Source organism: Hypomesus nipponensis, chromosome 23, assembly GCF_054491055.1.
Source record: "Hypomesus nipponensis isolate SF chromosome 23, ASM5449105v1, whole genome shotgun sequence".
Taxonomy (NCBI): domain Eukaryota; kingdom Metazoa; phylum Chordata; class Actinopteri; order Osmeriformes; family Osmeridae; genus Hypomesus; species Hypomesus nipponensis.
The window spans coordinates 14,092,692-14,105,158 of NC_140383.1; the positions used below are offsets into that span (position 1 = coordinate 14,092,692).

At 41.0% G+C, this 12,467-nt stretch overlaps 2 protein-coding genes across 3 annotated transcripts in view; both read left to right on the forward strand.

Annotated features, from left to right (window-relative positions):
• The first annotated feature begins 1,211 nt into the window (after nucleotides 1-1,211).
• On the forward strand, nucleotides 1,212-3,155 carry cxcr4b (chemokine (C-X-C motif), receptor 4b). The gene is made up of 2 exons (XM_084689598.1): nucleotides 1,212-1,318; nucleotides 1,567-3,155. Exons 1-2 carry the CDS (start codon nucleotides 1,301-1,303, stop codon nucleotides 2,644-2,646), a joined length of 1,098 nt encoding a protein of 365 aa, XP_084545724.1. The 5' UTR covers nucleotides 1,212-1,300; the 3' UTR covers nucleotides 2,647-3,155.
• A 3,212-nt stretch (nucleotides 3,156-6,367) lies between these two features.
• The window catches only part of dars1 (aspartyl-tRNA synthetase 1), a 72,158-nt gene continuing 66,058 nt past the window's right edge, over nucleotides 6,368-12,467 (forward strand). For both annotated transcript variants that reach the window (XM_084689445.1, XM_084689446.1), the window contains exon 1: nucleotides 6,368-6,518. In XM_084689445.1, the coding sequence (XP_084545571.1) occupies nucleotides 6,496-6,518 (23 nt within the window). In that variant the 5' untranslated portion in view covers nucleotides 6,368-6,495. The remainder of the gene's footprint in view (nucleotides 6,519-12,467) is intronic.

Consider the following 12,467-nt stretch of genomic DNA (forward strand, 5'->3'; position numbering starts at 1 on the left):
CATCAACTCACAGGGCAGTCAAGCCCTGCTTCACACATCAAAGACATTAAATCACAGAGTGATATCAGGACATAGCTCAGTCAGCACACAAGGACCACACATTCACCTATTCCCATACAGTGGGTATTCTCCCTCCACACAGGCCTCCTCCAGCTTCTCCCCAGGAGTCCAGACATAAGCAGATACAGAACTGAGACAATGAGAGATTAGAGGCTTACTTCTAAGTAACCACTTTCATTGATAAGGACTAATCACATTTATTTTATCAATGCTGGATGATTGTATGCAGATAATAAGACAACTATTTGTGAATTTTTCGGATGTTTATCATCATCCTTGGCATGTTTTGTGAAAGATTAGGATGTGTTGTCATGGAAGCTGGCTTCAATGCCATCTGCTCTGGTCAAGACGAAGAATCTAATTGGTTGGTCTGTGCTTTGAAATCCCTTTCTGTCAAAGTACATAAGTGAACTGGTGATGTGAATTGATTTACTCAATCAATTGCTTCTCATATTTCAAAGGAGTAAACAATAACCATTGTAGCCACACCATGGCTATTTAGTTACAAAGTGAACCTTATTTTCTATTTTAGAATCACAGTAAAGAGGGTGGAGAGTTGTGTGTGACCTATTCTTGTCATCACCCATAAACCTTACAGGGTATAACTTAGACTGAATCTGGGATGGTGAGAACAGCGTGTTTGACGGAGAGTGAGGTGGGTGTTGAGTGGCTATTCAAGTGAAGTAGAGAGAGGGATACAGAGATGAGAGAGCGAACACAGGGAGTAGGGTCAGTTAGCACTCTTGAGAGTGTTGACATAACAGTACTTAGAAAAGTGACAGGTTGTGGAGAGATTTGAGGTTAGACCGTTCCCCAATGCCCCCCACCCCCACTCAGTTTAAAAAGTATGAATAACCGTCTACCATTACACAGAGAGTAATGCGCACGGGAGACCAAAGAGACCTATCAAACCACCCCTCATTGCGCCATGCGTAAAAGTCGTTTTTTTCAAGACGGGAAGCTTGACAACTGAAACATTTAAACTGTTATATGGGTGGTGTCACATTCTTTTTTACTTGTCACAAGACAACGACATGGTCCCCTGCTTTTCTTTTATAGCCTACCCTTTTGGAACATTTTGGAGCATGGTGTCACACGCGACTACGGTGACTCCTCCTTCGAGAGGGAGGGGTCTGGACAAACACGGTTTAAAAAGTCTCGTGCTCTTTGGTGGTAACTGAGTTTACAACAAGACTGTAGCTCACAGACGTCAGCGAAGACAAACACACCGGTGATCAAAATGGCATACCACGAAGAGGTGAGTGTCAATTTAAAATAGGTATTTATTTCCATTACGTAGCCTAATGTGGGATCCATGGGCAATTATAATAACGTACAGACTAGGCATTTCTACATAGTATTCTTACATCTCAGTTTCATTATATTTTCCATGATTTGCAATGGATAATGTTTACCTCGGCTATGTATCAGCAACAGGCTGAAGTTTCACAAATAGAAACTTGTGTTAATAACTCATCTGATTATTTTATACTTTTTTTCTGCCAGACCATTATTTTCGATTCAGACAACAGCTCTGAGGAGTCCGGGGATTTTGATGTTGACTTTCAGGGGCCGTGTGAAAGAGCGCCTAACCACGATTTTCACAAGATCTTTCTACCAACAGTTTATGGAATTATCTTCATTTTGGGAATTTTCGGCAATGGACTAGTTGTCATCGTAATGGGCTTCCAGAAAAAATGCAAAACTTCGATGACGGACAAGTACAGGCTTCATCTTTCCGTAGCCGACCTCATGTTCGTCCTTACGCTACCCTTTTGGGCGGTGGATGCGGCAAGCAGTTGGTACTTCGGCGGTTTTCTCTGCAAAGCCGTGCACATGATCTACACTGTCAACCTGTACAGTAGCGTGCTGATTCTGGCCTTCATCAGTTTGGATCGATACCTGGCAGTAGTGCGCGCCACGGCCACCAACAGCCAAGCAACGAGAAAGCTCCTGGCAGGCAAGGTGATATATGTCTGTGTTTGGCTCCCTGCTGCTATACTCACGGTGCCAGATTTGGTGTTTGCAAGTAGCTTCCAAGTTGAGCTGGACATGGGAGGCTCCAGAATGATCTGCCAGCGCATTTACCCACTGGAGAATAATCACATCTGGGTGGCCGCGTTTCGCTTTCAGCACATTCTGGTGGGGTTCGTCCTGCCTGGCCTAGTTATTCTCACCTGCTACTGCATCATCATTTCCAAGCTGTCCCAGGGCTCTAAAGGCCAGGCGTTGAAGAGGAAGGCCCTGAAGACCACCGTAATCCTGATCCTATGCTTCTTCTGCTGCTGGCTGCCGTACTGCGCTGGCATCTTTGTGGACACCCTCATGAACCTGGAGGTGATCCCCCACAGCTGTGCCTTGGAGCAGGGGGTCATGAAGTGGATTTCCATCACAGAGGTTCTGGCTTACTTTCACTGCTGTCTCAACCCCATTCTCTACGCTTTCCTGGGTGTCAAATTCAAGAAATCTGCAAGGAATGCACTGACTATTAGCAGCAGATCCAGCCATAAGATGCTGACTAAAAAACGTGGACCGATCTCTTCTGTATCCACTGAGTCAGAGTCCTCCAGTGTCCTCTACAGTTAATGGGCAGTCTCTCACTGTGCCTGGGGTCACTTCTCAGGATAAAAAAAGCTTTATTTGTAAACTACATTGTGTACACTTTTTATACATTTTTGTATTGTTTTCTATACGTTTATACTTGAGTGAGTCTTTTGAGCCTTTTTTTGTTTTGTTTAAAAGCCCTCTTGTGTTCTAAAGCAGACTGAATGTTTGGGCAGTGCCCGAGGTCCATTTAAAGTGCATTGACTGGTCAACTGTATACTGTACATAGTATATACACACCATTTTCTGCTGCAGATGATAAAGGCTGCACTGTTTCATTGAGGTGGGGCATGCAATACTTCTTAGTTTCTTTACAAGAATGGGAGCTTAGCTGTTATAAACAAACTGTAAATAGTTGTGTGTGCTCGCACTTAAGTTGTGTGATTACCAAAAAGTTATTATTTATTGCTGTAGCTCACACTGAACCATTTTCTAAGTATTTGTAATTACAGTGTTTTTTTATGTTGCGTTTCTTTTTAAAGTTGTTTCTATGTTGTTTTGAAATAAATTCTTCTTGAATATCACTTTGAAATACATGTGTGGTGTTCACTTTTCTACAACATTTTATTTTCTATCTTTCTGACTGTGTGTCCTCGGGGGTGGGGGAAGGTCTGAGATGGTGGAGGAGGTGTCATTGTGACTCAAAACACAAATGCCTCCACCTGATCTGACTATGGTTGAAGAGAGAGAAGACCTAGCACTGAGGCCCTTTAATTGCAAGAACATCTGTGCACTTTTACATCTTAAACCGCCATGACACTAAAGCTCAAAGGTTGAGTTTGACTGAGTACCCATATGGCCTCTTGACACAAAATGATGCAGGTTTAGTTTACAACTATTTTCTTGACACGAGACGGCCCTTATTACGTAATTTGTGTCATATAGTGTGGTTCACACAGCAAAACCGTCTCAGAAACATCTTGAGTTGATTAAATCCACTCTCAAATTATGTTTGGACCCTTATTTTAAGATTTACCATTTGTTAAATTTTTTAAACCATGTTAAAGAAATAGGTTATGTTCTCAACTTTTTTACCTTTAAGGGTTTAAAAATACTTTTTGTGTGCTGTAGAAGGTCTGACAATGCATTGGAATTCTTCTTCATACACATTTCTCTTTGATGCATGATGTTTGGTCTTAAAGAGTTATGAGTTGTTGAAAACAGACATATTACTTATTCTCGTGTTTTATCTCTGATACATATGGCAATCCCCTTCAGATGATGAAAAGCCACGCTCATATTGGAGCAGTGAGGAAGCCAGAGCAGCAACAAAGGAGGTCATGATGACTTCACTGCATTGCAGGGGCCACATTCACTCCAATAGAATTCAAGGAACAATTTCCATTTCTTTTCATGTTAAAAAGTGCTAAGTGCTAGAAGTTAATGGTCATTTTCTCCTGGTCCTGGTTTCACAGCTTGCTCCCAATAAAACAGGAAGAAATGAGAGGTGCTTTTTCAGTTGGAAATGTAGTGTAACGTCAGCTATTAGCATGTGAACTCAGCTGCCGTGTTCAGCATAAGCAGCGCTGTGCCATTTACAAGCCACTGAGTTTGGCTGAACCCTCTACTTTCTTCTTCTTCAACTGCCACTTGAAATCCTTCTGATGGCTAGAAACACTTTAAGACACTCCATCACCACTGCCACGGTCAAAACAGTTGTCACTAAAGATCAAAGATGACTGTTTTGAAAGTGTTGGGAGTGTGAGAGGAAATTGTATCTGGTCACATAGAGGTGTGTAGGTACTGTATACCTACATGTACCTTTGTAAGGTGGTGCATAAGTGATAGCAGGATAGAATCGCATGACCATAGAAAGCCTCCAACATTGAATATATTTTATACCTGTTTTCTATCTAGCAAACACTACTCACATGTAAATAATGAAATTATTATATATTCTGTTCTATTTAAGTATTCAGTATTTGTTTTGCTTCAAAACAATTACTTTTAAACAGTTTTGTTAGTTTGTTTGTTAGTTTTACAGGTATTTGTCATTGTTTATGTCCTCTAACTCATTCAATTGGACAGGATAAAGGCCAAAGCTGTTGATGGACAGGATATAGTCTTAACCTGGGGTTAATCGAAAACGTGCAGTCACAATCTGAGACGTTTCAATAGGAAACAGATATATAAATATACGATTTCCTGTGATAATTACTGTGGATGAAAGGGGTTGTTAAATTTAATATCACATTTATAAACTTAACTTGTAAGGATATATTTTGAAAAGTAGGTTAAGATCAAATAAATGGCATTGTTTCTCCCAGGCCTCAGTCTGTTATTAACGGTGACATTGTTTTGGTTGGGAAGTGGGCAGTAGGATGACTGCTTCATGCATCAGGATCTCCTGTGGTCAACCACCTGTGAAACTACTTAATGCCCCTGACTATATTCAACCCCACAACCCTTACTGAGTTTGGTCAAAAGGCCACACGTCGCATTGTAAGTGCTTTTACAGATGAGTTCTTGAGTGGCAATGGGCATAGAAGTAGAAAGAAAGTATTAAGATGGTTACATCTGTATGCTGAAATTCAGTTGAGTGATAAAAGAGCAATGCTCAAGTTGGAAAAACAGAGGAAGCAAACCACAATGGATACCATGTTCAATGAAGATGTTACATTGTTGGTAATTGGCCCTTATTTAAATACCAAGACACACTACACACTAAAACATCAATCGAACACTAATTCACTTTCTTTCTTTTTTCCCCCGCAACACTATTCTCCTTCCAAAATAAGTGAACATAAGTACTCGGATAATACTATCTCAATTTTACAATGCCATAAACGTGTAGTGCTTATGAATGCATCTTCTGCTTCCTGGGCACTATCCTCTCCCAGGACCTCAAGTGGGAACTGAACATTAGCTCCCTCACCAAGCACAACAGAGGATGTACTTCCTGCGGCAGCTGAAGAAATTCAACCTGCCAAAGACAATGATGGTGCACTTCTACACAGCCATCATTGAGTCCATCCTCACCTCCTCCATCACCACCTGGTACGTTGCTGCCACTGCCAAGGACAAGAGCAGGCTGCAGCGTATCATCCGCACTGCTGAGAAGGTGATTGGCTGCAATCTGTCTTCCCTCGAGGACCTGCACACCTCGAGGACCGTGAGACGGGCGAAGAAGATTGTGGCTGACTCCTCCCACCCTGGACATTCCCTGTTTCAGTCCCTCCCCTCTGGCAGAAGGCTGCGGTCCATCAGGACCAAAACCTCACGCCATACAAACAGTTTCTTCCCTTCCGCTGTTGGCCTCCTCAACAAGGCCAAAACTCACACTGACTGAATGTCCTTTAAAAAAAAAAACTTTTTGCACTACACTCAACTCCTGTAATTTTGTATTTTATATTGTATTTTATATTGTAAATTGGCAACTTATATTCTACTTTATTGTATATTCTATTTTATTTTAATTGTATTCCACTGAGTACTGCTAGTTTATGTATCCTTAGTATAGTTAGACCACATATTTAAATTTAAGATTCCTATATGTTTACTGTATGCACCTTCCTGCCAAAGCAAATTCCTTGTCTGTGCAAACTTTCATGGCGAATAAATCCCATTCTGATTCTGATTCTGATTCTGATTCTGATTTACAGTTTTGTTGTTTTCTGTTAAAACTGCAAAGAGCGGAACCTTGGTGTCAGAACACGTTTCGACTCGGACCCTATTCGTATTCCTTTTTCCTGTGCAGCAGGAAAATATGTATTTCCTTCCCTTTCGCACATGCAAGCTTACTAACAGCTAATGTGATTGTAACAAACTGTCTTTGCTAGGTAAACCCGTTTTCAGTTTGTACATCAACCTCTGAGAAGAACATACGTTGTCATGACTAAAGACGGAGTTCAAGGGTAAGAAGAAGTTGTTATATTGATCCGTAATTAATTTCTTAACGGTTCGCAGTGGCTAGCGCAAAAGTTGCGTGGATAGCGAACCCAATTTAGTTGGCTAGTAGCTACCAAGACAGCTAAACTTGCCTCTTATTGCATCATCTGGACCTTACAGTTCCCCCATACATTTACATAGGTGACATGTTAGCAAGCTAAATACAACCTACTGTCAAAGTGCAAATAACTGCATGCAACGATCTGTGCTAAGTTAATTACATGAACATGTTTAACACAATTAAACTAGCTAACTGTGCTGTCAGAGTTTGACATCTTGGTAGACATCTCGGTAGATGTCAAACAAGTCAGACAGTAACGGTGGCAGTAGGTAGGCCTACTAAGGTAGTCTAGATAGTTAGCTGGTTAGTTAACCTATCCTGTAAAGCGTTTAATTTGCCTCATACCCCATTGATATGCGTTTCATTTTCTCTATAAACATCCACATAGACATACTCCCTCAGTCTTTGCTATGAAGCCCACCAACTAAACAAGTTGGATTATGCAAAGGGTTCATTGACTACAAAACCGAGTTTACCTTGTTGAATAACGACAGGTCGGTGGGTAAAATGTACGGCGAACCTCAAAGTCCATTGACCCAACTCTTTCCTCTGCAAATCTCACCATTTGAAACTGCTGCTGTTTAACGCTCGGCTGTAAAACGCTCGGTTGTCCACCTGTTTTGACATAGTTTTGACAAAATATGTTCTAAATGGCATAAATCCTGGCAATTAATAATTGACGTAACTGGGGTGAGTTCAGGTAATGTGGGACATCAGGTAAAGTGGGACAGTTATGCATTTTGATGATTTGTCGCTAAATCGACATCCAATCACCAGAACTGATCTTGACTCGTAAATACAACACTTCTGGTCACTATGCAGTGTTTTTTATTTGTCTGACATCATCTGAGTATGCGTGATTTGGCTTGACAGGAGGTCCGTAGAGGAAAAATGCATTGAAAGTTCAGTGGCATATGACATCCTATTTCTCAATGATAAGGATGGCAAAGGAATTTAAATTAAGTTACACTAATTAAGTACTATTGCAGCATAATGAAGGGGTTTAACCACTGATTGAAACACACACAAAAATTTGTAAAATAATGCTTTTTTTAGCAAAAGAAAAAACGTTTTATGTGACTGTCCCACATTACCTAATCATGTCAGGTAGGGCTGCAACTAACGATTATTTTAATAATCGATTCTTTCTTCGATTAATCGATGAATCGGATAAAAAACTAAAAAGCATTAATTTCCAACCCTTTATTCAAAAACAGAATGGACAGTGCAAATTTACAGAGCAAAAAATCTTCAGAATGTGCACAAACAGGCACACAATTTTGAAAAAATTATTAATATTAGTGTGGATATAATGCTATTTTCCAAGAGGAGCAATTTATTTGACTTTTGTTTAAAACTTTATTGAAAATTAAAAGGTTGTGGAAGTAGGCCAGACTTTATTAGAGTAATCTCCAGATTACCCAAAAAATAAAAAAATAAAAAATCGAACATCTCCGCGACATATTGAGTGGCGTAATAATCGCGCGACACAATGAATCAATAATGAAATTCGCTGCCAACGCTTTTAATAATCGATTTAATCAATTCGTTGTTGGAGCCTTAATGTCAGGTAATGTGGGACAGCATTGTTCAGGTAAAGTGGGACATCTAGTAATGCTTTGTTTATGTTATAAAAGTAATTGAATTCGACAGTTCTCACATTTTTTATACCAATGCATCACACTGCACAAGTTCCAAACTAAATAACAACTTTCACTGTCATCGAACCAGCGCTTTCAGCCTGATAAGCGTGACCACTAACGCTAGTCCAACAAAATGCTAACGCATTGTGACTAGCTAGCTAGCACATAGACTGCAGATCACCAAGGTTTACATCAGTTACACTCGATGCCTATTGTATAAGACAAACCCCACAACTAAATGAATCTTGCCACACCCTTGCACCTAGCATTGTTGTATATAAGCTAATTATTATTAATATCAGCAGACTAGGCTGACAGACGATGACTGTCCCACTTTACCACACAAGCTGTCCCACATTACCTGAAAATGCTTCCTGAGTGAGAGAGGGGGTCATGTTATGTTTGAAAGTGTGTAGCTCCTAAAATACTGTGTATTCCAACATGAAAATGTTCCTAAGCTCTAAAACCATTTACAGAAGCACCACTGGGGTGAGTTTTTTTGTAAGTGTACTGGACCCTCTACCAAAAAGTGTCCCACATTACCTGAAATCACCCTACTTATTGTAAATGGTGTAGCATAGCCCAGGGGTTTTCAAAGTGTAAGACAGTGAGCCTCCCTTGAGAGAACATCAAGTCACCGTGGCCTCCCCCATTTTAACGGGGTCATAGAATATATTTTTTGGGGGTTATTTCACACTGTTCCTTAAGGTCTCCGAATAGGGTATGTAACATTGGTTGGGCTGAAAATGTTCCGGGTGCTGTTCTATGCGCCCTAATACACCCTGTAAAATAGCCCTGGAATAACCCGAGAGGGTTTCTTCTTTCTATGGTATGCTCATGCTGATTGGTTAGTTTACAACGAGTGACGCTGCGGAGCAAAGCGCAACATGGCCAACAGTACTCAGTGAAACATCGGAGATGGAGACTTAAAATAAAAACATACATATAAATCTATTGTGTCTACACAACACTGTTTTCAACGGACTGACGAGACATAATTTGATAATGATATGATAACGTTAGTTGTTTCCACTTCTGTTGTCGAGCAAACGGGATCAACATAGACAGTGTTGCCGCTCCCACCACGCGCATTGTGCGTAGGGCACAAAGTCTGAGGGGGCACCAAAAATAGCCTAATGAAAAATCATCATAGTCATAATAATTAAAATGCAGATATTATTTTAGTATAGAAGGGCTGCACGATTATGGCCAAAATGATAATCACGATTATTTTGATCAATATTGAGATCACGATTAATTATCACGATTATTTGTTAATTTGAACCTAATCAAATTTTATTGTCACAATGCATTGTACCTGCATAATGGCTGTGAATAAAACTCAAAATATACCATCAATAAAAAACAAATACATAGAGCTTGACATTAAGGCTTGTTTGCTTGTCCGGGACAAGTGGATTTTTTTGTAGGGCAAGTGGAAGAGAAATTTACTTGCCCCACTGGACAATTTAAAACTCACACAAAATAAAATGCCACGTTACTTCATGTTATGTTCCACTCATTACGTTTATTTTACCGATTTTATTTGACCGATTTCTGCATTAGCAAAACACAGATCTGTGTTCGCCCGAGTGGCTGAGTCCCAAGATCTCTACAGACCTTGCAGCTAATTTAATGCTCAACAATTGAACGGGGGCTTATTACTTGAAAGAGGAATTGGAAAACTGTGCCTAGCTCAAGTAGGCTAATGGCTAGTAGAACATAACATTTCAGAATAGTTTCAGTAAATCAAGCAGCGCTGCAAGACCCAGTTAAATGTTATACAGCTAGCAAACTAACGTTAGCTAGCATCGCTAACGACATTGGCTAACTCAACTTCGATCTATCCTCTGTATTTGCAAGCTATCTAAACTCATACTGTATCTAAAATAAGGCTTTAGGGATTAGCGAAGGCAGGTCACAGGTAGTTTTTTTTGTTTTCTTTGTTAAGATAGCAGCCTTATGACCGACTGCTATCTGTTGCAGAATTTTCCTCACGTTACTCTTGTCTGTAACCGTCTACATCTAGAAACTGAGCTGCATGGTGCAGGGAACAGCTCTGACTGGCTCATGGAGGCACGTGATCAGACTTTAGGCGTATTCGACTCCATGCAGCGCCGCAGCCGGCTGCAGCCTGCAGATTGGAGAAAGAGTTTACCATAGCCCAATACTTAAAATGACAAATTGTCCGACTTAAGGAGACGCTTATAACTCCTCCCCGACAGCAAGCGGCAACTCTCGCTGGTCGTTTCATGCAGTCACAGCCGATGTCGAACGCACCTATTGGTTTACGAAACGCTAGATTGGCTTTGCAAAAAAAAAATCTACGGAGTGTTCTATGAACGGAATGACGCATTTTAAATATCGCTCGATCACGCAAATTTTATCGTGGGAAGCCGAAATTGAGATTGTGATTAAAATTCGATTAATCGTGCAGCCCTATTATAAATATGATTATCTTTTTAGGCATGTATATCAACCAGAACAAGATACAGCCAGAACAAGAGATATACTTAATTGCTCAAGAAAGTAACGATTGTGCCCCCCCTCCCCCCACCCCAAAAAAACCACTCGACTTTATCATGTACCATAAAGACATGGCACTCCTTTCCCTGGAGAGAAGTGTTGAGCACATTTATCTTTTCAAAGATATCAGACAAATAGGCCAACCTTGCCACCCAGTTCAAGTCCTCCATGTGTTTCACCAACGGAGAGTTGATTTCGGCGAGAAACAGGAGGACTTCCTCACGCAAGTCACACAGGCGGGTGAGGACCTTGCCCCGGGTCAACCAGCGGACTTCTGAGTGCAGAGAAAGTGTGCGCCCATCTCATCACAGAGGCCAATGCCAACATTTGGGACTCAACCCGAACCTAAGACCAAGGCCGAATCCCAATACTCCCCCTTACCCCTTCCCCTTACCCCTTCCCCTTAATTTACCCCTAGCCCTTGGCCCTCGAAACTAAGGGGTAAGGGCTACATAGCCCTAAGAAATGGGACACCACTTGGTTACAGGTACGTCATCTAGCACGTATCGATATCTCCAAAGCAAGTAGTGTTATGCACTGATTTAAACGAAATTCGCTGCTAATGGAGTACTTTAAACCGTAGAAATGCTAGTCAAAGAAATGCGGGACTGTTGTGCAATTCAGCACTGTAACATTAGCGTACCAAGCTAGCGATTTTTTGAAACGTTTCAATTAGGAAAATGGTTGCAAATATATATGTTCATGACTGTATATAACACAAAACAAGACTGTCATAATTTTTTTATCAATTAATTAAGCTGAAAATATTATATTTAGCGGACTCTCTGGATGATCTGGCCGCCATTGTTGCCGGTCGCGCAGTTTTCACATAGCCCTCGGTTTCAAGTAAGCTCCCGACCTCACTTGGTTTTAAGGGGTGTATACCCCTTAGTCTTAGCCTTTCCCCTAGCTCAAAAAGAGTATTGGGACACCACTAGCTCTCACGGGAACGCGCAAAACGAAGGGGAAGGGGTAAGGGTAAGGGGTAAGGGGGAGTATTGGGATTCGGCCCAAGTCATGGTTTTGATGTGAGGTGAAATCGGAACTTCACATTAATGGGAGCGCGCATAGCTCGCGGGTGAAATCTTTTGCATTAATTTCAGTGCAAAATCGTTTTTTTTAGCTTCATGTAGCCTAATCTAATATGAACATTACGTTGGACTCGTATTATTATATATGTTCTGGAAATTACAACCCAAAATCCAATGTTTTACAATCCAAAATATACATTTGCTGCCCCCCCTGTAACACTTTGGCGCCCCCTAGGGGAGGCGCGCCTCACACTTTGAAAACCCCTGGCCTAGCCTATCGATTAAGGTAGGCCACTCGGAAGCATGTACACTGTTTGCTTCATTTGATCTTGATAGGCTAACCATTCTGTAGCTTTGTTTGTTTTTATATACGCCAAAAGTCTCCTTTGATGTTTCAGTGAGTGCTGTTGGCCGTGTTGCATCTTTGCTCCATAGCTTCACGCGCGCAGTTTATCTAATATATTACCTATATTATCTATAGCATACCATAAGAGAGAGAAAACCTCTAGTTTTATTCCAGGGGTATTTCACAGGGTGCATTAGGGCGCATAGAACAGCACCCAGGCCATTTTCAGCCCAACCAATGTTACCGTATTTCTTCGATTAAACGCCGTAGCGTTTATTACTAGGGCTACTACTTTTTAAATCAAATTA